This window comes from Furipterus horrens, unplaced genomic scaffold, assembly GCF_987537825.1.
Source record: "Furipterus horrens unplaced genomic scaffold, mFurHor1.1.pri manual_scaffold_4, whole genome shotgun sequence".
Taxonomy (NCBI): Eukaryota; Metazoa; Chordata; class Mammalia; order Chiroptera; family Furipteridae; genus Furipterus; species Furipterus horrens.
This window is the reverse complement of record NW_028327174.1, coordinates 14,287,532-14,315,058: the sequence shown is the minus strand read 5'-3', so window position 1 is coordinate 14,315,058 and position 27,527 is coordinate 14,287,532. Positions and strand designations below refer to the sequence as shown.

General features: G+C 43.4%; 1 protein-coding gene and 1 pseudogene across 1 annotated transcript in view; one reads left to right on the top strand and one right to left on the bottom strand.

The window, feature by feature from the left end:
• Positions 1-27,527, top strand: part of STAB2 (stabilin 2) — a 125,839-nt gene that overhangs the window by 70,911 nt on the left and 27,401 nt on the right. The window contains exons 35-51 of the mRNA XM_090272601.1: positions 2,538-2,666; positions 3,844-3,900; positions 5,475-5,570; positions 6,559-6,754; positions 8,178-8,273; positions 10,347-10,392; positions 11,195-11,271; positions 12,450-12,575; positions 14,461-14,534; positions 16,336-16,407; positions 19,645-19,764; positions 21,012-21,059; positions 21,766-21,849; positions 23,157-23,303; positions 24,099-24,239; positions 25,210-25,269; positions 26,635-26,811. Of these exons, the coding sequence (XP_090128727.1) occupies positions 2,538-2,666; positions 3,844-3,900; positions 5,475-5,570; positions 6,559-6,754; positions 8,178-8,273; positions 10,347-10,392; positions 11,195-11,271; positions 12,450-12,575; positions 14,461-14,534; positions 16,336-16,407; positions 19,645-19,764; positions 21,012-21,059; positions 21,766-21,849; positions 23,157-23,303; positions 24,099-24,239; positions 25,210-25,269; positions 26,635-26,811 (1,746 nt within the window). The remainder of the gene's footprint in view (positions 1-2,537; positions 2,667-3,843; positions 3,901-5,474; positions 5,571-6,558; positions 6,755-8,177; positions 8,274-10,346; positions 10,393-11,194; positions 11,272-12,449; positions 12,576-14,460; positions 14,535-16,335; positions 16,408-19,644; positions 19,765-21,011; positions 21,060-21,765; positions 21,850-23,156; positions 23,304-24,098; positions 24,240-25,209; positions 25,270-26,634; positions 26,812-27,527) is intronic.
• LOC150011159 (small nucleolar RNA SNORA36 family) lies at positions 22,642-22,760 on the bottom strand (annotated as a pseudogene).

Sequence of the window (27,527 nt, the reverse complement as noted above, 5' to 3'; positions counted from 1 at the left end):
GCAGTCATTTGCGTTTCACCCTCAGCCAGACTGCCTGTCACCAGCCTTCAGATAACCAGTGTGGTTCTACTAATCATGGTATTTGAATCCCAGCAGTAACAGATGCCCCTCAGCGCTGATTTCTATCAAACGCAGCAGATAGTCCCCAAGCAACCTCCAAGAGGGAAGGGAACCGCCAGCAAAGCCTTACTCCCAGGAAGTGGCCCAGGCTCCAGGCCATAAGGAGCCTAATGACAAGCAGGACAGCAGCCAGATGAATCAACATTATCATTGCTTGATTGTAGAGACTGCAGTCCTAAGACCAGCTGACCTCCACGCTGATATGCCAGTATTCATCTCACACCACCCCTAAATATTTAAGTGTTTAGAATTCATTTAAAAAAAGAATTAGTGAGACTAAATATTTAATATATTTCAAACGTGAAATTTTATTCACATAGTTCAAACATCAAGAGAGAAGATGAATCTATGAAAATGCAACAAGAAACTCACAGTGTTAAGTACAGATTCTCATAAGAAAAGATACTAAAAATAAATTATTAAGACAAACTAAACTCTGTATTAAAATGAAAAATTTTAATCATAGAAACCTTTAATCAATAATATTATTTGGTTCTTACAAACAGTTTTCTCAGTGGTATCATCACTGAGTTACAAGTGAATTTTGTGTGCATATTTTTTAAACCGCTGGGGTAAAAGGAAGTCTTTCTGACTCTTCATTATTTAGGGAATAATCAAGCCCCAATATTTTTCTCTGATTCCTACGAATACCTCACCTATTTTATAATAACTTTGAGGAGATTCTTTTAAGTATATTTTCTTATTTTTTTCAGGAAAGGCCATTTTTATTGGTAAAAAACTTACATTTTTATTTTTAACCTATGTCATCTTTGACTTCATCATGTAAAAATGAATATTCCAACACAGTTAATTGAATCAATTTCAATTCTGTCATGTTTATTTTCCATTTACTCAGAAATTCTTTGATCTAGAATGATCTTAAAACAGAGGCTGCATCTCACAATAAACAAATGGTTCTATCTTACAATCAAGGTTTTAGTTTTATCACTAACTCACTTACTTTCTCTTAGGGCAGTGGAGATGTAGAGAAATGTTCTCTACATGAGCAGACTTGTGTCCAAATCAAAATTTTAATGCACCACAAAATTCTCTGGATATGTTTCACAATGGAAAATTATTGACTTTTTAAATGTCAAATCAACAGTATTACAGCATCAGAAGTTCTGCCATTTTGATTTTTAAAAATAACTTAGCATCTTGGAATTCTGAAAATGTGTGTTGTAATCACCATTTGACACCACCAGCAAGATTTCCTGATAGTTTTCCCAAATTACGCAGACCCTGCACCACCTCTGTGGAGCTCAACCAATGGAAACTCACCTGACTCCAAGTAAATCATCACAAGAGACTCTAACACTCAGTGGAAGTTCAAATTTAAGCACTTGGTAGAGTTGTTTTAATACTGCTGCTGTGGGGACTTTGGAGGATGTTATTAATCATTTGCAAGCCTTTATTGGATATGAACTTGACATTTGCTTAGGACAATAAAGAATCCTCCCAACCTCAGCCCTACCACAGCTAAACACACCCAGACACACATACCACCCTAATTTTTCAAAGAACCTTTAGTTTCCAATTATATTACTTATATTAATGAATTAATTAATAGATTAACTTATTTTGTATTAATCAATCATTAAGGTCCTCTCCTGAAAAAAAATCAGAACAACACAAATTTCAACTTAAAGTTGAATTTTAGTTGACATTGTATAGATACTGACTTAGTGCCCATGTCTTAGATGCTTATGGACACGCTAGGCAAAGATGGATACAAATATACCATATGCCCCAAAGAAACCCCAAGGGAAACATGGGGTAATGCTGTCCTTGGAGCAGCCTCCACATACTGGGAAATTATGCTATCTGGTGGAACACTTTTTACAAACTCTAAAAATAGTTACTTTTGTTCTTGTATAACTGTCACTTAGCCTTTCTGAGGGGGTTAATTGCAAATTAACCATGAACTAGAGACATGTGGAAAGGACAGTGAACCTCATTGTCCACATCTTGGTTTGGGAAAGCATTCACCCCTCCAGGACCACTAGTCTGCAGCCCAGCCGAGCACATTCAGGGAGCCATTTTGCCAATGGTCACTAATGTAATGATCATGATTCAAGATTCTTCAAGCAATTATAAACCAGTTAGCTTGAGGAGTGGAGAGAAACCTCAGAGATTATCTAGGATAACCTGTTCTTTTTACAAAGGAGAACATTGAGATTCAGAGAGGAAAAGCAACTGGCCTAAGGTCACACAGCTGGATGGCGCCAGATGCAGGACTGCTACTCAGACTCGGCTCTCTGAGGCCACAGCTCTTTCCAGTGCAGTGTGCTACCCTCTGGGAGAATGTTGGACTATCTCATAGGCTGTTGTCATATTGATAGCTTCCAATCCTCTCCTTCCCTACTTCCCTTGAAATCACTACAATAAAAATTTACACTTAACCCTCTTGTTCACAGCTCTACGTAAATGAAGCTCCAATAAACTACACCAATGTAGCCACTGACATGGGAGTGATCCATGGCTTGGGGAAAGTTCTGGAAATTCAGAGGAATAGATGTGATATTATTGACACTATTATTTCACAAGTAAGTTATATCCAAGACCAAAGAGGTTTCTAAAGGGTGTTGGTTTACTTTTTAATGTTTTAAGCATAAGATTCGCCTATTAGGATATGTCAGTTTAGTTCAAAAACACTGGGTGAGCATCTCTGACATGCAGAGGAGCATACCTAGCCTCGGCTCTCCAAACATAAATAAGACGTGACCTCTGCCCTCAATGGGCTCACAATCTAGTGCAGTAAGTTGTACCTTGGACCCCTGGGAAAATCTGCCTGGCAGGTTGTGTTGAGCAGGATTTTGAAGCTGTAGTCTTTCTCAAAGGAAAAGTGTGCCATGCCTACCATAGGCATAGGAAGAGGACTATGGTACTTGGCAGGTATTAGACAAGCCTGGTCCACTAGGAGAGAAAATATGAAAATGCATTATTTCAGTATTGGAGACTTTTCACTCCAGTTCATTGGATGGTAGGGGATCTTTCAGTAATAGTAACAGTTGTGACATTTATTGGGTGCTTACTAGGTGCCAAACACTTACTAGGTGCCATTACTATCCACATTTCATCAATGCAGGAAATGAGCCACAGAGACGTGAACTAATGCACCCAGGTTAACAGAGCTAACAATCAGTAGAGGAGGAGTTTCAATCCAGGCAGTGTGGCCCCAGAGCCAGGACTCTGAACAACCAACTGCACTATACTCTCCAGTAGATGCATTGACCTGTTCTTGTTTTAAGAACATGTCACACTTAAGCATTTCTGTCATTCTTAAATGGTGCTCTTTGTTTTGTGATAGTAGATATATTATCTCCACCCTGACCCTTCAGCTGGACCATGGGATCCCAGGCCTCGCACTGAATCTGGTCCAATCCACTAAATAATGGGTTACCAATAAGTGAGGACCGTACTTAAAGAAATCTGGATTTAACTGAGATAAGACTTCCATACATTAAAGGATTATCAGCCTCAGAAGAATATAGTGGAGGAAAGCGATGCTCAGATATCCAGGGCCCAAAGTATTGATAGTTAAAGTGTTTGTCTTGAAAAATATTAAAAAGATTGACCAGATGAGCTTCCCTAATATCTTTCTGATTTTCAATTCTATATCCTAAAACCTTCAGCTCTAAAGTCTGGAAAATATTTACAGCCTCATTTTTCACTAAAAGCAATAACCATAAACTGTTCTCTTTGCCTCTGTGTTTTGTCAAGAGAAAGTGTGGGAGTTGTCCCCAGAAACCAACCTGCCCATTGGGAAGTAGACCTCTAGTAAGTATTTTTTTTTCTGCTTTGATCAAATCGTTTCTGGATCTCAGGGAAGTCCAAGTTAGAAAGTGAATCTCAAGCACCTTTCCTTTTCACTTCCTTCACTCTTTATTGGTTTTAATTTAGTTTTGCCTTCATGTGTTTTATATGCATTTTCTAAAGTCTTGAATCCATTTCTTTTGGACTAAAGCAAATTTTTAATTAATAACTAAATAGAAATGGGGGTTCATCTCAACCAATGTCCAATGAAGAAAGATACTGTTCACTTTCTACATATTCTGGAGCCAGATGAGGCCACCAGCAAGACATCTTATCAGAGGAGGTGGCTTCCACATCCGAAACCATATCCAGCCTGGATGAGCTCCACATGCCTGACTTCCTTTTACAGTTGAAGATACAACTAATTTTCTCTAAGAAACAGATGGCAGGTTTGGGGGAGGTGGATTTGTCTTTGAATTGATTATCAATCTTTGTTTCTCATAGCTATTTATTATGTAATAAAGAACTAAATCAGGCAATACTTCAACCCTTAGGAAGAATAAACAGGCATGCACCTTCCAGAGTATGATAATAATAATAATTTACCCTGGCTGGTGTGGCTCAATGGATTGAACCAAGTGTCGCTGGTTTGATTCCCAGTCAGGGCACATGACTAGATTGCACGTCAGGTCCCCAGTTGGGGGCGCGAGGGAGAGGCAACCACACAGTGATGTTTCTCTCCCTCTCCTCCTTTCCCCTCTCTCTAAAAAAAAATAATAACTAAACAAATAAACAAATAATAATAATAATAACAATAATAATTTATAACAGGCCCTGACCAGGTGGTTCAGTTGGTTGGAGTATCATCCCATATAGCAAAAGGTAGTGGGTTGTGAGTTCAATTCCTGGTCAGGGTGTGTACAAGAGGCAACCAGTCAATGTCTCTCTCTCTCTCTCTCTCTCTCTCTCTCTCTCTCTCTCTCCTCTCACTCTTTCTCTCTCTCTAAAATCAATAAAAACATATCATCGGGTGAGGATTTAAAATCATGATAATAATTTACAACAGTCACAATGCTGATTCTCTCACTTGAGTTTTAATTTAATCCCATGTGTTATAGCTCTTTTTTTATTTTTATTTTTAGTGTTTTTCTATTACAACTGCCCCACTTTTCCCCTCATTGCTACTTTGTTATAGCTCTTTATAAGTTGCCTTAATCCTTTCTCCAGTCAAGGCAGAATAGAAATCAATAAGTAGATAGAAATCCAGGCTCAGACCAACCAGTTTATAATGCTGGAAAGGCATTTTTGTCTGGTTTACTCTGTGATTCTTCCTAACTTGAGTTAGTCTTCTAGAGTGAAGTTCTTTTTACAGGATACTACTTTACAGTAGAATTACTTGAATTTTCCCACCTGATGTTCCAGCTGCCAACACTCTATTTGCATGTTTTCTTCCTGTGAAGAGGCTCAAAGAAACCATCCCCATCTCTTTCCAGAGCATTTCAGTCAGAGACAGCCCTATGTCACCCACCTATTTGCTTTTAGAGAGTGGAAAACATTTTTCTAACTAAAAAGCTGATACAACCAATATTGTTTCATAGGGTAACACGACAAAGCACTGTATCTATACCATCTATTTCAAGGGCAGGCAAACCGTGTACATTGGGTGTAAATCAGCCTGTGTGAAAACTGTCGTTGTGAGTATCACAATTTAATCATTCCTCTAATGATAGTGGTGGCATTGGGAAACTTAATCATATGTCGTATTTTTCAACGTGCCTTGTATATGTATGCCTTCTGCTATCTTCTCTTCCTTCTTGTTATCTTCGTTATCGTTGTCATTCAAAGTAGTGGTGATAGCAAGAAAGTTCCAGACAGCCCTGTAAGGCAGCAAACAGGTAAACACTGTAATATCCAATCAGATGATGAGGAAATTGAGGGACTGAGAAGCTGAGAGGTGAACTGCCTCTGAGCATGCTTGTAAGCAAGAGAGCCAGAAGACATGGCCAGCTCCCTGTGGAACAAGAAGGTGCACCTGGGCATTTAGGAAACAGGAGCCCCGCGCTAAGTACCCTGGGGGTCCTGCTGTTTTGTAATCTGCAGGAAAACTCTTTATAACTTCCTGTCTCACTTCTTTGCGGGTTAGCCCTTAAGCCTCAGAGCTTGAGGCTGTAGGAGAGCTTGTGTTTTCATGAATAAAGTCAGCCAAGCCATGAAGACATCCTCCTACAGGGTTTCCCTGGACTGTAACAGATTTGTTTCTAGAGTGACGAAAGTCTCACCAGCATGGGCCTCCTGCCTTTGGTGCTGGGTGAGATAACATGCAACAGAAAGGGTCAGACTTGGGTTGGGGAGAGCCCCTCAGTGTCCCGCCCCTCTCGCATTATTTGCATTATTTTTTACTTAGTCCCGGCTGCCCCTTTCTCTCTCACTTTGCTTCATCCTCCTCTCTTCCTTGCTTGTTCGCTTTCCCTCTTTTCCTACCTCCTTGGCGGAGGCTTCCATCCACTCCTGGCACCCCTGGAAATTGCTTAGCCTCCCTAGTTCTCAGGGGTCCCTGCAACCCGTCCACAATGCGGTCACAGCCCAGGGCACACAGCCGGGCCCACCAGCGGGATTGCTGCCGCCCAGCGGGACAAAGCCAGGAAACGGGAGTGCGCGCCCAGCCTCGGCCTTTCGTTTCAGACAAGAGCATGCTGTGCCGGCTTCTTCGGCCCCCAGTGCCAGCCCTGCCCTGGGCAGGCTGACAACGCCTGCTTCGGAAACGGCATCTGCTTAGACGGCGTGAACGGCACGGGCGTGTGTGAGTGCGGGAAGGGCTTCAACGGGACGGCCTGCGAGACCTGCATGGAGGGCATGTACAGCAGCCACTGTGACCAAGGTGCGCGCCACCCCCCCCCCCAACCTGAGTGCCAGAGGAGAGGAGGGGCTTGGCCTGCGGCCCAGCGGACTGGGATCCTGCCTCTGCGATCCTGTGAATTACAACATCATTTGTGTTGTGTAATCTGCACACGGCAGAGTTTCCCAACATTTTCAGTCTCTGACCTAGACCTGCCAACCCCCCGCCCCCGATCTGTTTGTTGACACTCTGTATTTGCCTGGGTACACTGGTCCTCGTAGCCACACGCTCAGGTTTGGACAGTGCTTGATAGTTTGGAAAGCATATTAGTGCGCCTTGTTTCATTTAACCCACACAGGAACCTTACACACGTGGGTATAGAAAGTCATGCCCGTTTTACAGATGAGGCTATTAAGACAAAGAAGTTAAATGACTTCCCCCTAAGGTCACACCTGAAAGAGGGAGAACTGAGATTGGAATGCACACTTCGCTTGACTCCAAAGCTTTGCTCTTGAATGATGTTGTCTTCTATATGAAGATCACTCTGTTGATTCACCCTAGGAATCCGCATGTTTTAATTTGTTTTCACCAAAAAAGAAAAAAAAAGAAAAAAGAAGTGCTCTATTTGAGCCAAGTCATCTGCATTCTCTTACCCTGCACTTTCTTGTGCCCAGGGACACAACCTGGTCCAATTGGAAGAGGGGATTTCCTAATTCATGATGAGAAAACAACACATTTCTTTTACCATATACTAAAAACCATAAACCTGATCCGGCTATTGCTGTTTTATCATCAGCTGGTTCAAGCAAGGCAAAATCAATATATAGTTGACTCGTTATAATTGGGCTATATAATATATAGTTGGCATTATAATGCGGGTTCATTCTATGTTACATGGAAGATTATCTGCTTGTATTTGTGCAGGAGTTCCTAACCCGGGGCCCATAGATGACCCTCATGGGCTGAATGATTTTTCCTGGGAAATGCATGCTAAGCTTTCATCCGGTTCTCAAAGGGGCTTATGACACTACTGCGTAACAAAGGAACTGTCATTTCTATGTTGTTGAAGAGGGCAGTGCCACACCAGGTTTACAAAAACCCAGTAGCAAATGGGCTTCTATTAATAAGTCCACCCTTAGAGATCCCAAGGAGTCCCACGTAGCCTTGGATCCTCACACAACCCCAGTGGAGGACACTCTCACTGCTTGGGTCTGCCCCACAGTGACACATAGTCCCAAAACGATGGTCCTTGTAGATGCCTGACCTGATTCACCCATCAGCCTGCTCAATTCCACCTCCTAGGCCCCTGCCCTTCCTGTGAATCCAGCACTCCATTAAAGACAAGTATTCTCTGAAACCAGGGTGGAGAATGAAGGGCACTGAAGTGAACCTTTGTAGTAAATGACCAATGAGTTATTGAACACAACTCATGTCTGATGACGTGTGGGCATTTTATTTCACTTAGTGTGTTCTTGTCTCCATGGGAGATGCAGCCAAGGACCTTCAGGTGACGGCTCCTGTGAATGTGATGTTGGGTGGCGAGGAGTGAAATGTGACAGCGGTAAGAGTCAGCCCCTCAGAACTTACTATCCGTCCTCAGACTCCCTTCTCAGCAGCTACGTTCTTCTTTTTTCCTTCTAACATAGAAGGGACATCTTTATTTCTTCCTTGAGTAATTCTACTCACAGCAAAAATGTGTAAACTAAAGAAAAGCAAAAAGAAGAAAAGAAAAATTATTCTTATTCCCAGAGCAGAAGAAAGCTATCCTTAATATTTTGTATTAGCTTTCCAACATTTTTATAGGCATACAAACATATGTGTGTAGTGTTAGGTCCGGCGAGAATGAGAGGAGAAACAGCAGGAAAACAGGCCATGAGTCTGAAAGATTTATTTGGCCAGCTGCACACGCGGGCCAAGGCCAGGAAGTGTCAGCAGTGACCAAAGAAAGGCAGGGGTTTTTAAAGCAGTAACGGGGGAAGGAAATTGAAGGGACTCTGTTGATGGCTTTGGAGGAGTTGGCCCTGGGAACAGAGAGGCTTACTAAAACAGAAAAGTTACTAAGTTCTTACCAGCAGGCCAAGATATCTTTGAAGGACACAGGCAGTCACTGACATCAGCAGACTTATTGGGGACTAGGCAGTCCCTGACACGGGCAGTTACTGTGGGGGCTTGCTAAAAGCCAACTTGGATTTCCAGAACGCAGGTCTTATGCCTAAGACATAGAGCCATACTCTGCAGACTGTTCTGTCATCTGCCTTTCCACTTTATATAATGGATATCTTTCCATATGAATATAGGTCAACACCATTATTTTCTTAACTTTAATGTGATATTCTATTATATGACTATACCCAGCTTTTTGAACCCCGTTCTCTGCTATCATATACAACGCTGCAATGAGCATCTTATACAAATATCTTCTTGCATTTGTTTTATTCTTCGTTTCTGCTCCTTCCCTCACCAGTAGCCTTGTGATATGTCTTCTTGCTTCTTGTTATCTTTCCCTCCATGCCACTCTCCACATTGCTGCCAGGGAGAGCTTTCCAAAATGTAGATGTCTTAGTCTGTTCAGGCTGCTACAACAAAGCCTCATAGACTTAGTGGCTTATAAGCAACAGAAATTAATATCTCCCAGTTCTGGAGGCTGGAAGTCCAAGTTCACAGTCAGGTTCTGGTGAAAGCCCTCTTCTAGGTTGTAGATTGCTATCTTCTTGTGTTATGACAAGAGAGGCAAGGGAGCTCTCTGGGGTCACTTTTATACGGGACTAATCCCATTCATGAGGGCCCCACCCTTGTGACCTAATCACCTTCTGAAGACCCCACCTTCAAATACTATCACATTGGGGATTAGTTTCAACAGAGAGATTAGGACGGGGGAAAAACATTCAGTCTATAGCAATAGATAAAGATTGTGCTCCTTACCTCCTACCTGCTATGAGTCTTCATTATCTCCAGGAGAAAGTTCAGTGTCTCTAAGAGAAACACCTTAGCAGAGTGGAGTTCAAAGCTATGCACCAATTGGCACTTGCCGGGTAGCGCACACTCTGCACAGGAGCTTCCAGACTAGTAATGGAAATAAATGTCCAACAGTGTTCATAAAAAGGTGATATGAGAATGGGGACCAAAGAGCCTCAGATTTGGCTCTGAGCTTCCTGGTAGCCAATGGAAAAAAAAAAAATCTACATGGTGTATATGACATTACCAGATGGGAGGGGAGTTGAGGCATGGACGAAAAGGGAAAGGAATTAGGAAGTACAAATTGACAGTTACAAAATAGTCATGGGGATGTAAAGTATAGGATAAGGAATATAGTCAATAATATTATAATAACTACATATGGTGTCAGATGGGGACTAGATTTATTAGGGGGATCACTTCGTAAGTTCTGTAACATCTAATCACTTGCTGTACACCTGAAAATAATATATAATAATATATGTATATCAACAGTACTTGAAAAACAAAAAAATTCTTTTAAAAAAATACATGGTCCCGTAGTTTTACATAGTAAATTTGATGTGTATCCTTTTCAACAGGAAAGGTAAATCTTTTCCTAGCACCAAGTACTAAAAAAAAGGTCTTGAGTGAAATTTAATAAAAGAGGGCTGACAAAGCAATTTTTTTTTTTTTTCAGAGATCACAAAAGACAACTGCAATGGGACATGTCACACCAGCGCCAAGTAGGTACCTCTGGTCATCCTCAGGGAATAATACAAAGGGCCTTATCCTCAGAAGAGTATTTTTTTGAGACTTTCTGAGGGGTTAGGATAAATTTAATATAAAACTAGAAGTATTTCTGAAGAGGCTGCCATCAACTGCCAGATCCAGCCTTTTGAGCAAGCTTCCACCTGAGTTACCTGGCACTTTGGCAAAACGCCAGTCATTGTCCCCAGTTCAAGCCACAGAGGTAGTGGGAGCCCAGTGGGCCTCCAGCTTTCATCGCAGCTTCCTCCTGACTCACAGCCAAGCCTGCTTCACTCTTCAGCTTCACGCTCCTAACTCCCAGCAGTGCTTGAGAGGTTAGTCAATGATGACGCTCTTAGCTGGAGTTAGACTGGAATTCAAATCAGCCTCTGTCATTGTCACTGACTGCGTGACCTTGACTCAATGACTTAATGCCTCTAAGCCTTGGTTTCTTCATCTGCAAGTGGGAATAATAATAATACCCACTCGTCCGGGCTATTGGATATCATATACGTTACATGAAGTCATGACTGAAGCGCAGCCCCTAACACACAGGTAACTCTCTGAAGATGGTTAGCTACTCTCTTACCCCAGAGCTCACGCCCACATATACATACTCTAGTTTGCCCAATAATGACTGCAATTTGAGGTGCCTGTGGCCAAACTAGGAAGAGACTTTCCTGAGCCCCTAGGCGGGACCTCGGAGTGCTGCCTGGGGCAGGAGCTGGACCGCTGGCCATCCAGGGGGTGGGGATTACACGTTTATCTACAAACAGCATTTGCCCTTTCTGCTGGCAGCTGCCTTCTCAATCCGAATGGCACCGCCTCGTGCAAGTGTGCGGCAGGATTCCAAGGGAACGGGACAGTCTGCACAGGCAAGTGAAGGAAATAGCTCCGGGGAGAAAGGCTAGCAGGAGCCGTGGAGAGATCTATGCTCCTGCAGGTTGAACGGGCAGCCGCCGCCAGCCGTTGTGGGTGAACTGGGTGGGACAGGGCGGCTGACTGTCCCCGGGAAAAGGAAGCCACTCTTGAGGGATTGCACACGTTTTCTCCAAGCAGTGGTTCACAGCCTTGAGTGCAATTGAAGAGCTTTCAAAAACACTGGTTTGATTGACCTAGGGTATGGCCTGGGCGTGGGGACGCTGGAGTGGGGAAGAAAGGGACTTGAGCTCCACAACTCCGTTGCACTCGTTTCAATCAATGCTTTTGCTCCATCTATTGAGATGATCGTGTGGTTTTTGTCTTCAGTTCTATTGAAATGCTGTATTACAGTAATTGATTTTTTTTTTTTTTACATTAAAACCACATTGTGTTCCTGTGTACATCCCACTTGGTTATGGTGTAGAGTTAATCCCCCTTCCCATGGTTTCAGTCACCTGTAGTCAACCGACCTCTGAAAATATTAAATAGAAACTTTCAGGTATTCTGAGAGAGAGAGAGAGACCACACGCACATAACTTTTATTACAGTGCATTGTTATAGTTGTTCTGTGTTATTAATCTCTTAGTGTGCCTAATTTGTAAGTTAAACTTTATCATAGGTATATATGTAAAGGAAAAAACTGTAGACATAGGGTTTGATACTATCCACAGTTTCGGCCATCCACTGGAAGTCTTGGAATGTACCCCCATGGATAATGGGGGACTACGGTATAATCCTTTTTCTATATTGATGAATTTGACTTGCAAGTAGTTTTTTGAGGATTTTTTGTGTCTGTATACCTACAGGATATTGATTTATAGTTTTCTTGTGTTGGCTTTGTCTGGTTTTGATATCAGAGAAATACTGGCCTCATAAAATAAATTGGGAAGTCTTCCCTTCTCTTTCTGTTTTTGGAAGAATTTGTGAAAATTTAGTATTTATTCTTCTTTTACTGTTTGGTAGACATCTCCAGTGAAGAGATCTGATCCTTTGCATTCTTTTAAATTATCCATATATAATCCAATGTCTGCCATTTTGAAGTACTTCCATTTCTCAGTGACAAGTAAAATGCATCAATGTTTTTTCCCCTCTATCCCTCTTCTCTGCTCTGTGCCATCTCTGTCTCCTACAGCAATCAATGCCTGTGAGATCAACAATGGAGGGTGCTCTGCCAAGGCTAACTGTAGGAGAACCACCCCAGGAAACCGGGCGTGCATGTGCAAGGCAGGCTATACTGGCGACGGCATCGTGTGCATAGGTACGTACCATCCCTCATCAGTGCAGTGGCAATGGTTTAAAGGGTCAGGGCCCTTTTATATGATCCCAGTGTGTGGATGCTGTTGGACAGAAAGGTATGAAGGTGTGGAAATGCAACCACAGGGTATGAAGGTGTGTGATACCCAAAGATCACTTCGAAAGCAGAAAGGGGGAAACCTTTTTCCAGTTAAATATTATTGATGGTAACTGAATTTTAAATCATTTATTAGTTCTTTTTACATATAAGTAGCACATTCTCCATACAGAAAAATTAGAGGACGTATATAGGCTGGGGCGGGGGGAATCTGGATATAACCACTCTTGCTACTATTATATTATCCCATGTATCTTTTTAAGATTTTACTTGTTTATCTTTTAGAGAGAGAGAAAGGGAGGGAGAAAGAGAGGAAGAGAAACATCGATGTGAGAGAGAAACATTGATCGGTCACCTCTTGTAAAGTGAACCCACAACCCAGGCATGTGCCCTGAGTGGGAATCAAACCTACAACCTTTTACCTTGCAGGACAATGCCCGAACAACTGAGCCATGCTGGTCATGGCTGTATACATTTGTTTTTTAAAGACAAAAAATTGTATCTTACAATATATAATGTGTACTGTGCTTAGCAATGTGATGCAACAACCCTCCCTGAAATAAGTATACCTCCAAATCATTATTTCAATGGCTATGCATTGTTCTTCTATAAAGGTATGCCATTGTAAGTTGTCTAAATTGTAACTTTTTAGTTGTAAAAAAAAATCACAGAGGAGAGTTGCAAGAATAGTGCTAAAAGACCTATTTTCTGTTTACTTAGGCTCACTTATTACTAATATTTTACCCCATTTGCTTTATCTCTTGCTGCGCCCTCTCTCTATATATATACCACTTCAGAAAAGCTATATACGTCATATTTCCTTTATCCTTAAATACCTGAGCACATTTGAGAATAAGGATAGACTCTTACATAATCACAGCAGTTATCAACTTCAGTAAATTTATTATTGATGTAATACTTTTGTCTAATTTGCATTTGTATTCTAATTTTGTCAGTTGACCCAATAATGTATTTTCTGACCCTGTTTTCTCTAGTGCAGGATCCAATCTACGGTTGGGTATTGGTTTTAGTTATCACGTGTCTTTAGTCTCCTTTGACACAGGAAGGCTCCTGAGCCTTGCTTTGTCTTTTATGACATTGACATTTTGGAATAATATCATTCACCACCCCAACTTTTTTCTTCTAACATGTTCTTCATTTCAGGTTTATCTGATGTTTTTTCGTGGTTATATTCAGATTTGGCATTGCGGACCCAATATCACACTGGAAGCTTGTGATTTCCAGCTGCCTCTTGTTAGTGGTATTAATTTTGACCCCTTAGTCAAGGTGCTGTCTGATTTCTCCCCTGATATTAATAAGCAATCAGTGGGAGGACACTTTTACACCAAGTAAATATCCTGCTCCTCATCAAAATATCACCTAAAAATAGCATCTACTGATGATTCTTCCCTGAATCAATTATACTGTGATGGTTTCAACAAATGTTTAATTCCTAAATCTCATTGTTCATAGCATGTTGTATTGGGCTCTAAGATTCTATTATTTCAAGTCCTTGGCACAAATGCTTACATTCATTCAACAGAGGACAGATTCAAGCCTCTAGACGATGGCTCTGCTGTCATGTCCCATCCCAGAGAGCCAAACTTGAGAAACCATATCTGGTAGCCTCCCCATTGGGTTACTTCTGCCTCAGGGTTATCAGAAAACTGAATCACATTTTGACACCTGCTCTCCTCGGTCAGTTAGCCATCCTGGCTGGTCTCTCTCAAGATGCCTTTATTTGAAAACGAGGCATGATTCTCATGCCAGGTGTTGGCTTTTTGTTTTACAGAAATCAACCCGTGTTTGGAGAACAATGGTGGCTGTCACAAGCACGCAGAGTGCACACAGACAGGACCCAATCAGGTGAGCTCTGCCTCCCAGGGGGTATAAGGGTCCATAGACCCAGGCCTGAGAGAAGGGGGCTGAGGACAAACCTCAGCAGAAAATAAATACTTTAGGAGAAATTCTGAAAGCATTCCCAAAGAAGCCATTCTTTGGGAATGAGGAGAAATGGGAGGGGAGACAAAGGGTACTTAGGAGAAGGATCTTTCCTAAAATAGGAAGAAGTAGGCTTCTCTAAGCATCTAGAAAATCTTCAACAATATTCCCCTTTCTTTCAACTTCCTGAGCCCCAGAATCCCATAATTTTTCTTTTGCTCGAGGCTATAATGCATGTGCCACAACAGAGATAACATTTTTAGTCCCTCTGTCGGTCATCTATTCCCTAACACAATGAAATGACCTTGCAGGGCCTCCTTAGTGCACAGGTTTGGGCAGGTAGGAAAATCTGAGGGTTCCAAAGGAGGGGAAAGGTCATGAGTAAAAAGGCAGAGACTAAGAAGCTGGTGGCTCAGGGACCCGAGCTCTCCCTCCCTCAGTCTCCACCACGTTATGAACCGTGCAATGGTCAGACAGGAGATTACATACATCAGAAACTGGAGGATAAGGTGAAGTTCCCAGGGAATGTTTTATGGACCTTGTTGGGCCATTCAGAGACTCAGTGCCAGGTCTCTCAATGGGCAGATCAAGCAAGTGCTAAAGCACCCCAAAGTAAGAAAAAAATATTGATGTGAAAGAATTGTTTATGTGTTTGTTTACATATATAGTCATAGGGAAAACCAGAACAGTCAGTATTGGTCTACGTTATACATACTTTGCATTCAGTAGAGTTCTTATTTCTACATATGGGATGGGGAAAACCTATAAGCTTTTTGGTGCTCAGGGCCTCTAACAGTCCTCCTCCAGATCTAAAAGGCAATGAGGGGGATACAGGGTTGATGTCTAAGATAGGGCCTTACCTAGCCCAGGAGGGGTCACTGATGGGCATCTTGGTAAAGGCTCGAGCCCAGATCAGGGCCTGTAGGGAAGTTTGAGGAGGATGAGCAGTGAAACCCCCACTTTGGCCCTCGCTGGCCCAGCCAATGAGTTCAAGTTCTAACAAGAAGACATCATACTAGAGCCACCTCTCCTGTGTAGGAAGCTTTCCTTTGAACTTGAAAAGCCACCCCTTGCGAGGGACACACTAGCAGCAGGTGTCCCTTCCTCTGGACACACAGCTTGGTGAACAAAAAGTATAGCTGGGCTTCAGGCCCACTCAGCCCCATGCCCATGTCCTCCTGTGCAGGGCACATGGGACACAGGATGACCTAGACAGTGTCCCCTCCCTCAACTTGAAGTGTCCAACTGACATCCTTGGTCAAACAGTGGGTTTGACTGATTATTTTCACATGTACAGCTCATTTGCCTGCAAGGCCATCACCTGGCATCTCCTAGTGCCCGGGGGCCGAGCCTGGGTACAGATGAGCAAGAACTGAGTATAAATGGGAGTGGGAGAGAGCTTAGCTTCCTTGCAAGTGAACCTTTACCAACCAAAGGGAGCAAAGAGCTAAGTGACCAGAAGGCAAGGGACCAAATAAGGCAATAAAGTTGTTTTTTTGTTTTTTTTTTTTAATAAAGTATCTTGGCAGCAACGGTAAGATAGGTAGGAGATCCTAGTGCTAGAGCTGTGCCCAAGGTGCTAAAATGTAAGATGACAGTTATCATTATAGAATAGATATCACCAGTGTAAACTCTGCCAATGTTACCGTTCCCATTATGGAATTCAAGTGTGAGAGCCAGCGGAATCTATCTGAGAAATGACCCATGTCCCTCTCCTCCTGGACAGGCCGTCTGTAACTGTCTGCCGAAATACACTGGGAATGGGCAGAACTGCTCGCTCATCAACATCTGCTTAACCGTGAGTACAGCTCTAGGACTGAGGGCCTCTGAGGGCCTCTGAGGTCAGGCGTAGGGTGCCTTGTACCCCCCTTGTAGGAGCTGGGGTGTTGGGGTGACATCCTCAGAGCTGCTTTGGGCTTGAGGTTCATGTCTCCCTCATGTGACAGTGTCAATGCTGGAAAAGCCGCGGTCTCTGCTTCTGTCTTCACGTGGCCCCCACCTCTGCGTCTCTGTCTTCTTTCCTCATAAGAACACTGGTGGACCTCAGGCCCACCTGGTTAATCTAAGATGATCTCATCTCAAGATCCTTAGTGACATCTGCAAAGACTTTCTGTAAACAAGGTCACATTCACAGGTACTAGGGCTTAGGAGGTGGACACACCCTTTGGAGGGCCCAAATTCAACCTACTGCACACTGGGAGTAGTGATGGTCCTCTCCCAACATCACAGAGCAAGCAAAGGCACAGCCTGATCTTGAACCCATATCTCTCTGACTCAAAGGCCAGTCTTAACCACTTCTCGGGGTATTTGTTTCTCCCACAAGGCAGTGACCCCAGTGGGGGCCCGCTGAAACACCTTTCTTTCCTTATTCATACCATTCCCCACCAGAGAGCCTCCAGCTGTAGGCATCGGAACAGTGCAGACAGCACATAATTAAAGCCTTCTTCTCCAAGCAAGGAACCTGCTATTGCCTTGTGTTGGAGTGGCAAGCTCCCCAGGAGAACAATGTCCCCACCAGAAATGACCACTTAGGGGAAAAGCAGCAGAGAGCAGAGAGCTGGGATGTGGGGCTATTACAACTAATACTACAGCCAGATATTTTTTTATCCTTACCCAAGGACATTCTTATTGACCTTAGGGAGAGGGTAAGGAAGGGAGAAAGGAAGAGAAAGAGGGAGAGAAACATCAATGTGAGAGAGAAACATTGATCGGACTCCTCTCCTGGGTGACCCAACCAGGGCCAAACTCGCAACCGGGGAATGTGCTCTGACCAGAAATTGAACCTGCAACCTTTCAGTTTATGGGATGATGCTCGAACCAACTCAGCCAACCCAGCCAGGGCTGGCCAGATTTATTTTAACAGCAGTTCTTCCAGTGGCTATTTTCATTTTTTGTTTGTTTGTTTCAAAAATGACCACCTTGTCTTGACAATTAATGCAATGAAGCCACTTATACCTGACACTGGTGCAAGAGTCATAGCTCATGGCCACTCTCCTTTCATCTGTGCCCATGACTGCCACCACCCACTGGATTCTTTTCATGAAGAAAGGAAGTTTGTTTTCTCTCAAGATAAGTAATATTAAGGCATGTGTTTATGCTGATGAGTATAATACTATAGAAAGAAGGAAATTGATACTGGAGGAGAGCAGGTGGATTGTTAGAGGAGAAAAGTACATGAGTGCATAAGCGAAATGGACCCAGAGCCCAGATGTGGAGAGGTGAGCCTCACACAGGAGCACGGGCAGTGGTAGGTAGGTTGGTAGGTAGGCATTCAGTCAGTCCGTTAGTTCATTAGTTGGTCAGTTAGGCAGTTAGTTGGTTAGTTGATCAGTTCGTTAGTCAGCCAATTAGTCAAGTCAATGAGTCGCTCATGGGCACCTACTTCATGGGGCCGTTTACTGTGAATTAACTTAAAAATGTCTATGTCTGGCGGCCATTCTAAATAAATGATTCCACAAAGACAGAGACCACCTGCATTCTGCATATCCCATGGAGAGCCTTGCACAGCAGGGCACACATGTGGTTGAACAGCACTCCACTGCCTATCAGGCACTGTTTTAGGCTCTGGGAGAGATGCCACTATGAGTTCAGGCTCACGCAGTATTATGTCTCTTTTCTCCATGAGATAAGAGTTGAGCTCATCAACTGGGAGTAAGGGGGCAGCAATTGAGATTTGAAAAGAGAGGTGACAGAATGAAATGTCTTCTTGGGTGTGAGGGGGCGCGCAAGGAAAACAGTGTTTGCAGGAGACAGACATCTCTTCAGTAAAAGGTAAAGAGCTTTTGGGGTACAGGTGGAGACTGTCGATAGTTTGCTAATGGCAGTGAGTTTCAGAGGGCACAGGGAGGGGTTTGTGAGAATGGAAAGGAGTGGGATACAGAGCCAGATTATAGGTATATAGAGCAACAGGGGGGCGTGTCCATGTAGTAGGAGGTGACCTTGGGCACCAAGACCTCTGCTGTTGATGGAGATAAGCAAAAAGGTGGGACAAGATGGGATTCATCTTTGTGATCTTAGAACACACTGGGTATTGGGACAAGTGAATCCGGGGTACTTAGCTGGAAGACTCAGGGCCCGCTAGGAGGTGGTTCATGATCTTTCAGGAGTTAGCTTTCTTGAACAGCTCACTGACCTGTGTCAGGTTGAGGCAGGAGTCTGAGGTGGTAAGTCCCTCCTGGGCCAAAATATCATGCTCCACAAATACTTTTTTTTTTAAAGATTTTATTTATATATATTTTTAGAGAGAAGGGAAGGGAGGGAGAGAGAAAGGGAGAGAAACATCGATGATGTGAGAGAGAAACATCAATCAGTTGCCTCTCATACACAGGGACTGGGGACGGATCCCGCAACCCAGGCATGTGCCCTGACATTTCATTTTGCTGGACAACACCCAACCCACTGAGCCACACTGGTCAGGTCCATGAATACTTTTTGAGTGGGTATTGGGAGTGGAGATTTTGCAGCTGGCCTTTTAGATTGTTGACCTCCTCCTCTGTTCAACCTCATCTCATTTGTTCTTCTTGAGCTTTCCATTCTTGCCCCTCTTAGGGCCTTTCTCTTGGTGCTCCCATGGGTGTCATCTCTGAACTGCACTTAGCTTTGTTTATATCTTAGGTCTCTGCCCCATCTTCCACAGCTTACAAGCTCTTAGCAGACAAGGACAATGTTTTGTATCATCTTATGCCTACTTCCTTCTAGCTGAATATTGTTACCTTTGCTACGATGGGATCAGAGTTTAGCCTACCGCTGTGAAGTGTCAAACAAGATTGGGACCTTTCTAGTTAAGCCGTAGGTGCCAAGAAAGTTCCCATTTGGCAATTCTGGGCTTATCAATGTACCTGCTACCTTGGGATATAAGGCTGGTAAAGAAGGTGGATTGGAAGGCCAGTTCTGGAAAGGGCAAATGATGTAAACCAGTCAGTTAGACAGGAGGCAAAAAAATACATTTCAATGCAGAACTGCTTTGTGAATATTGGTAGAGTGGGCAAGCTAACTGATCTAACACTTATCCCCCACACCTTGGAAATTTTACCAGAAAAACGGTGGCTGTAGTCAGTTTGCTGTTTGCAATCACACTGGGGAAGATCAAAGGACCTGTACTTGCAAGCCGAACTACGTCGGGGATGGGTTTACCTGCCGTGGCAACATCATTCAGGTAACGCGAGGCATGTTTCCAAAGAGTAATTCTACTCCCCTCGCTGTGCTAAAAATCCAGGTTGCTAAGGACTGTGCAAGAGTCTTCTCACATGGGAAGCTCTCTAACAATGTGAAAGTCTGTTTTTACATATATTGGAAGTGAAAAGAAATGTTATCTACCCCTGGGAATTCATGGGGCCTAGACTATACTGATTCAGATACACCGGGGTTTGAATTCAGCTCTGCCAATTAGTAATGTGACTTTGGACAGATTCCATCACCTCTCTAGTATGTTTTCTAACCTTTAAGAGAAAGTACTGGCACCCACCCGATCAGCTTGTTGTAAATATTGAATGAGATAATATGTTCAGCAGACACAGAGAACAGTTACTCAAAGGCGAGACATGATGTGGGCTGCTGTTCGAGAGGGTGTGTGCTTCTGCACTGGGCCTAGGAGATGAGGCCCCAGGATACTTGTAGACTTCTACCTATTACAAAGTGAGCACCCAGTTATTTGATTTAAAGAGAGGCGAGAACATTGCGGCTGATCCAAAATTTGTGTTAATAAAGAAACTAAATCTGCCATAAACCTATCACTCATTTTTTAAAAATATTTGAACACCAGAAGAGGCACTAGGGATGCACACACAGTGGGCGGGCCATGTGAGGGCACAGTATAAAGGCTACAGTGGCCGGAAGCCAAGAAGGGAGTCCTCAGAAGAATACTGCACCTTGAACTTGGACTTCCAGCCTCCAACATTGTGAACAAATAAATTTACGTTGTTAAGGGTCTGGTCAAGGAACTAGTAGAAATGACCCATGGACATGGACGACAGGGTGGGAATTGGTTGTGGGAGAAGGGGTGGGCAGGGTGGGGGGAGCAATGAGGGGCAAAAAGTGTAGCAACTGTAATAGAAAAACAATGCATAAATCAAAATTTAAAAAGTAATAATAATAGTAAAAATAGTTGAACTTTTAAAAATACTCTTAAAGCTCAGCTGCTGCTGGAAATGACTGGATCTTTCTTTGATAAATCAGAGGGTGACTCCAGAAAGGTTGTGGAACTTACAGTATGTCCGCACGGTCATTCTGCATATCAGTTATAGCCTAGTGGTTTGGCTTGAAAGAAGCCCATGGTGGCAGATTCCCAGTTGAAAGGATGGAAGATGCTCTTGATCTTAAAGAAATTGTCCTGTAATAACCCTGTGTTGTTCTCATATAATAATTCACAGATGTTAAATGAACCTGCCCTCTCTTTGCTTCTAGGAGCTTCCCAAGAACCCCAAAACTTCCCAGTATTTCTTCCAGCTGCTGGTAAGAATATGTGTGCATGTCTTGCTAGTAGAGCTGGCTCTCACGCCTCTGGGGTAGGTGAGGGTAGAAGGAAGTCTGGAGACCTGGATTTCTGGAGTGGGCTCTGCATTGGTCATTGGTGAACTTTTCAGAGCTCAGGTAGGCAGCATGAAAGAGTGAAAAATGTCACACTGGCCCATAAGAATGTGGCACATGAAAAACTACCTTCATGCCAGTGACCAAAAGAAGCATTATGGGGCAACAGGCTAACTCTTTGGGTGAAAAGATTATGTTGGATTTTTCTGCACGTTATACCTCTAAGTTCTAGATATATTAAGAATAAAAGATAAAAATCTAGAGGAATAAAATCATAAAAATTAGAAGAAAATTTTTCTAGGATATTAGTGTTGGCAACAAGACAATTAGAACAGTTAAGTAAATCATCTTATGACTTATACTTGTATTATTATCCCAATTGCATAAAATATTTACACGTGGAAGAGACCCTGGAAAGGAATACTTGAAAATAACAGGCGATGGGGTTCTGGGTATGTTATTTAGATAACTAGATCAAAATGAACTTTAGTTCAATGACAATGAACCAGAATGAATTTGAATTTGAGCCTAAATGAACCACAGATCTCCCTGCCTGGTTCTCACGCCCCTTGGCCACCCCCCTTTACGTATGTTAAGCATGTGACATGTGCCCCCACCCTCCTTCCCACAGGAGCATTCTGTCCGAGACCTGGCTGGTCCAGGCCCCTTCACCGTTTTTGCACCTTCATCTGCAGCCTTTGATGAGGAACTTCGGGTAAGTGTGAAGCTTAGGCTGGTGGAAGAGGTCTTTGGGTGTCACCCTGGAACCAATAGTGGAGACATTTCTGAGTGGGAGATTTAAGATCACCTGGAGCTGACCAGCAATGGAAGGGGCTGCCTCTCAGCATAGGGAACCCTATCTGGGGAAGTAATCAAGTGGATTTGGGGTAACCACTGGCCAGAGACCCTCTAAAAGCCATTCCTGAATACAGAGGTCGAAAAAGATCAGCAATTCTTAAATGATCCTAACTTCCCATAAACAAAAAAAGGAGGGGGGAGGAAAGGAGAATCCTGAATTAAAGGAATTTAAATAGGTTTTTTCCTTGCAGGACTTATCAGAACCTTTAACGTTCTGACATTCTCTGGGACTCTTCATGCTGGGTTTTCTATTAATATTTTATAATGTAGCAAACATCTATGGAATGTACCAGACACTATTTCTAGTACCCGATCATGACAACCCTGTGAGCTGAGTGCCGTTATTATCCCCATTTTACGGTCAAGGACACGGAGAGGAGTAACTTTCCCAAGGTGACCTGACTAGCCAATGATGGCACAAGGACTCAAACAGGCCCCTAGAGTCTGCGTTCTTAACCTCCACACACATGGCCTCTCTATGCATATATTGTGGACACCAGCCAAGCAGGGACGCAAAAATAATTTTTGAAAAAAAATTGACATTTGATAGTTTTTTTAACTATCAAAGGAGTTATCATAAAGCAGTGAGAACGATGTGGCTTTTTGTTACACCTGTTTTATGGTTTAATTCTTTTTTTTTTTTTTTCATTTTTGTAGGCTGAGAGATAAAAGAATAGAACAATGCTTTCTATCCAACCATCTCCCCTAGCCTGTGTTTCAATGTCCCAAAGTTTAATTAACAGAACAGGGAAGCTGGGTTTAATTCTTGTTTACATTTTGATTCACAAATGGAGAAGCATCATGGCCTCTCCCATTCTAAAGGTTTAAATCTGGCCCAGGTACCGCTCCAGGAGGGAAAATAAATACTGTGTTCCCAGTATTTTTCACAAGAAAACTCTTCTTTTAAGTAGCATCTCACAGGACTTGGGGCGCTTGCCACATGACTTGTGAGATGATGGACCGAAACAACTCCAAGGTCTGTTCCACTCTGAGATCCTACAATGAGAGCAGGACAGGAACTAGGGCCACTCTCTCCCTCTTGCCTGAACGGTCTCTAACCTCTCACCCTGACTGCAAGCCAGCCCTGACTCCTACCTCCCAGGCCCCAGGTGGGGAGAGAGCTGGGGGGGAAGTGGGAGGAACCCTCTGCCCTTCTCTTAACAGGTTAAGGACTGGGACAAGCAGGGCCTATTGCCCCAGGTTCTCCGGTATCATTTGATCGCCTGCCACCAGCTGCTCCTGGAGAACCTAAAATTGACCCCAATTGTTACTTCTCTCCAAGGGGAGTCCATTGTCATCTCCATCTCTCAGGTAAGGGAGACCACTTCAGGAAGGTGCCCGTTTTCCTTGGGCCTTCTTTCTTCTCCTCGTCCTTAGGGTAATACCAGGAAAAATAAAGCTAATAACACCCGGAATGAGTGATTGCTGTATGACAGGTACCAAGTGTTTCATAGGTACTAACTCATTCGATCCTCAGAAGAATCCAATCGATAAGATACTATTATTTTCCTCAGTTTATAAATTAGGACACTGAGCTCAGAGAAGTTACGCCAGTCACACAGTAAGTGAACAGCAGAACTGGAATTCGGACTCAGAGGCACGGCAGCGTCCGGTCGGCAGAGCTGCTTTTGACAGCATTGATGAGAAGCTGGAGAGGGATGAAAGCCCTTGATCAAAGCCACTGAACCATGCTGGTCCACTCCCTCCCCGCAGCACAGAAACAAACGGGGGTTTTCAAATTCATTGCAAAGGGGGGAACATGGATGGTGGGACAGAAGGGGGAGGTCAGTGATGTAGAGAGCCCATGTGAGCGAGAAGCCCATTTCAGTCTGCTTGTTATTTCAGTTACAAATCACAGTGGATGGACTGACTGTTTGGGTTGATTGTTTGCTATTAACTTCTCCGGGTAAAAAGTACATTCTTATCTCAGTTTCCTTTTTATAATCATAATAAGACATGTGCTAACCTTGGCTCTTCAGATTTTTCCCACAGATCTGCTTAAACGTTCACTTTTATGACAGTTTAACTTGTTGGTGAACATTTGCAAAGAAGCAATTTTGTGTCTGTTTCTATTTGTGCTCATTTTATTCCTCTGGTTGATTTCAGGACACGGTGCTCCTAAATAAGCAAGCTAAAATCATATCCAGTAATATCGTCTGTACCAATGGAGTCATCCACATCATAGACAAATTGCTGTCTCCCCAAAACTTGCTTATCACCCCTAGAGATGCTTCTGGGAAGATTCTGGTGGGTGAACTCAATGTCATACTCTCAGCAAAAGAGGAACTCATAATACTAATAATTTATTATCTCAATTCTGATTTTGAGCCATCGTTTTGAGACATTTTAATTTTGCTGCTTCAACTATTAAAAGCTTAGTAAAAATGATTTTTAGTAAGAAGCAAATAAGTTAGTCTATTTTAAATAGATAAATGAATTTTATCAGTTTTTTTTTTCTTTAAGTGTGCACAAGGGCAGGAGGTTTTGCACAGGTTTGGAAGATGGGGAAGTTATGTAAATGGATGATGAGAGATGGATTGCTTGGTTTATAGATATCAGTAAAACTAGACCTGGAGTAAAACTCCTTCTCTAGTGACAGAAAAGACAATTTTAGCTCTTTTTTTAAATTTACTCAGACTGGCCAGGGTTCTTCATTATAAACAACAGAATTCACTATACCTAAACAAAAAGGAGTTTCTTATAATGTTGGCCTCTCCTCATCTCTGGAAAGCCAGAGATCCTGATTCAGATGCTGCACAGCTGGGCACAAAACAGCCTAGGGACCCTGCAGAGGGAGCTCCCCTGAATTCCCCACTGTAAGCTCTGCCAGAGCCACCTGTCTCCAGCTTCATGACCTAGGACACAGGAGTCTGGACACCAGCTGCCTCGCTGTGTGTCAGTCAGAAGGTCTGATCCACTGCCACTTCCTGTTGTCTCTTTCCACCAATAAGTCCTGCACACGCGCTTCTCCTGGAAGGACACTTTATCATATGAGGCTCTAGCTGCAAGGCAGTCTGGGAAATGCGGTACTTAGCCTTCCTGCCTCTGTAATACAGAAAGTCAAGGGCAGGCCGGAGCTGAGGTGGGTGCTGATGGCCCAGTCCACAGCATCTGCCATGTTATCTTACCCTCATTGTATTCGATTGAGTTTTTGTTAAAGGGGTTTGTGAACTGCATGGGGAAAAAGGTATCATTCTTGCTCTTATTATCTTTGCAGCAAAATCTTACGACAGTGGCAATGAACCATGGCTACATCAAATTTATCAACTTAATACAGGTAAAAACTGGGAGGAAAGTTACCTCAGGGGCAAACCTGACTAAAGAAGTTTGCTTTTTGGAGGTTTTCTGTTTGTTTTTGTTTGTGCTGTTAGGCTGTGTGTCTGTGTGTGTGTTGATTTTGTTTGTTTGGGGCACTAGCCAGCTGTTCTGGGATCTGTGTTGGAAAGTCCTAATTTTCTAGAGAACAAAGTCATTCTCTGCCATTTCATCCCCAAAATGTGGTATTTGTTCAGCTATGTAGCACACACTGGCCAAGTTAGAAATTGAAGTATGTGAGGCTGGAGCAAGAGAAAGAAATTAGGATGTGCCCGCCCCTGAACTAGGTGTTCACATCTGGAATTGTCACCTCCATAAGAGTGATGGGGAAGCTGAGGTGGAGAGGCAGAGAACCTATGCCCATGAGACAGGTAGAGATTACATTTAAAACCATATCTTTCTGATTTCACAGACTGTTCCCACAAATTGAGTACAAAAACTTCTTGTTCAAACAAATATCACAGAGGACCACCAGGAAGGTTTGGGGTTCTCCAGGGACCCCCCTCCTCCTCCTGCTCCAAGGAATCCCGGGAGGGCTTTGAGAACCCTAGCTTCCCTTCCCCTGCCCCTCCCTCCCCATAGATAACACTGTCTAAGAATCTCTGTGTTGACCAATGATTTTCAAAATGATCTGGAGCTCAGACTCTCTGGGCAGCTTTTAAGAAATGGAGATTTCAAGGTGTCTAAAATGAGACTCTCCAGGGATGTTAGAGACCAGCCATCTCTGCCCACCCACCCCCTCCCAAAACCTTAGGGTTCCCCACATACACCTAGGCATCAGGTCTGGTTGAACACAGACTTTTATGGCAAGTTAGGAATCCTCTGTGGGGCTCAATGAATGGAAATAATAAAGACTACTTCACAGGGTTGGAAAAATTACAAGGAAAAAATGTGTATGATACACCCAGGTTACAGAAAGCTCTCGAATGATCCCTCCCCATTCACCTGACCATTTCTTTTTTTGGGTCTATGTGATCTAGAAATCTTATAAATATGCAGGAGTATCTCAGTATTAGATAGGTTTCGCTTTTCTAAATGAAATATAAGAAAAGTGCCAAATGAGTCTTCCAGAAATTAAAATATTTGGTCAAGGGTCATAAAAAATTTTTTTAAAAGATACTCACTAAAGTTTATTTTCCTATTAACAGAAGCTCAGAATTTGACTTCTGGTTTTGCTTCCTAAGAAAATGAAGGTCTAAATGGCTGGAGTGTGGTGGGCCTCTAGTTTCTGGTTGTGTCACGGGTGGGCACAGAGAGGCCCCCAGCTGCCTTTAGTCCTCAGCACTGACTGGGTTTTGCTGAGCACATGACGGGCCCTGTGTTTCAGGATGCCGATTTGCTGAGCGTCATCACGGACCCCGTCCACACTCCAATCACTGTCTTCTGGCCCACGGACCAGGCCCTGCAAGCCCTACCTGCTGAGCAGCAGGATTTCCTGTTCAGCCAATACAACAAGGACAAGCTGAAGGAGTATTTAAAGTTCCATGTGATCCGAGATGCCAAGGTATCTATGATTTGTTTTTAGGCAGATGTGTGCGCAGGGAAGCCCAGGGGTGATGCTGTCCCGGAATTGGGAGCAGCCCCCGTCCCACTGTGTCCTTGGACTGGCCATCGTTAACTGACCCCTGCAGTATACCATGCCTCATTCTCGTTCTCCAGCCTGCTTGTCTCTCTTAAACTTTCACCAATACCTAACAGCAGCATGTCTGCCTTGTAGAGCAGATCCGCTTCCTCGCCTCCATCATTCACGTGGCGAAATGGCTGCTGATAGCAGTCCCCAAGCTTCCTTTTCCAAACTTCCAAGGCAAAGGACTGGTTCATGCAGCTGCAATCAGTTGTGCCCCGCGAATTGAGATCTTATAGGAATATGGCAGATCTTGCTAAAACCCTGTCACTCTGGGCCCTCAAGCAGGACCCATGTTTCTTTCCGGGAGTGAATCTGTCCAACCCAAGAATGCCAAATGTCCAAACTTTGGTTAATTCATAGGGTCTGCATGAGTTTCCTAAGGCTGCCATAATCAATTACTGCAAACTGGTGGCTCAAAACAACAGAAATTTATTCTCACAGAGCTCTGGAGGCTGGAAGTCCGAAATCAAGGTGCTAAGAAGGTTGTCCCTCCTCAAGGCTCTAACGGATAATCTGCTCCATGCTTCCCTCCTAGCTGCTGGTGGTGGCTGGCAATCCTTGGCACTCCTGGGCTGGTAGCTGCGCCCCACCAG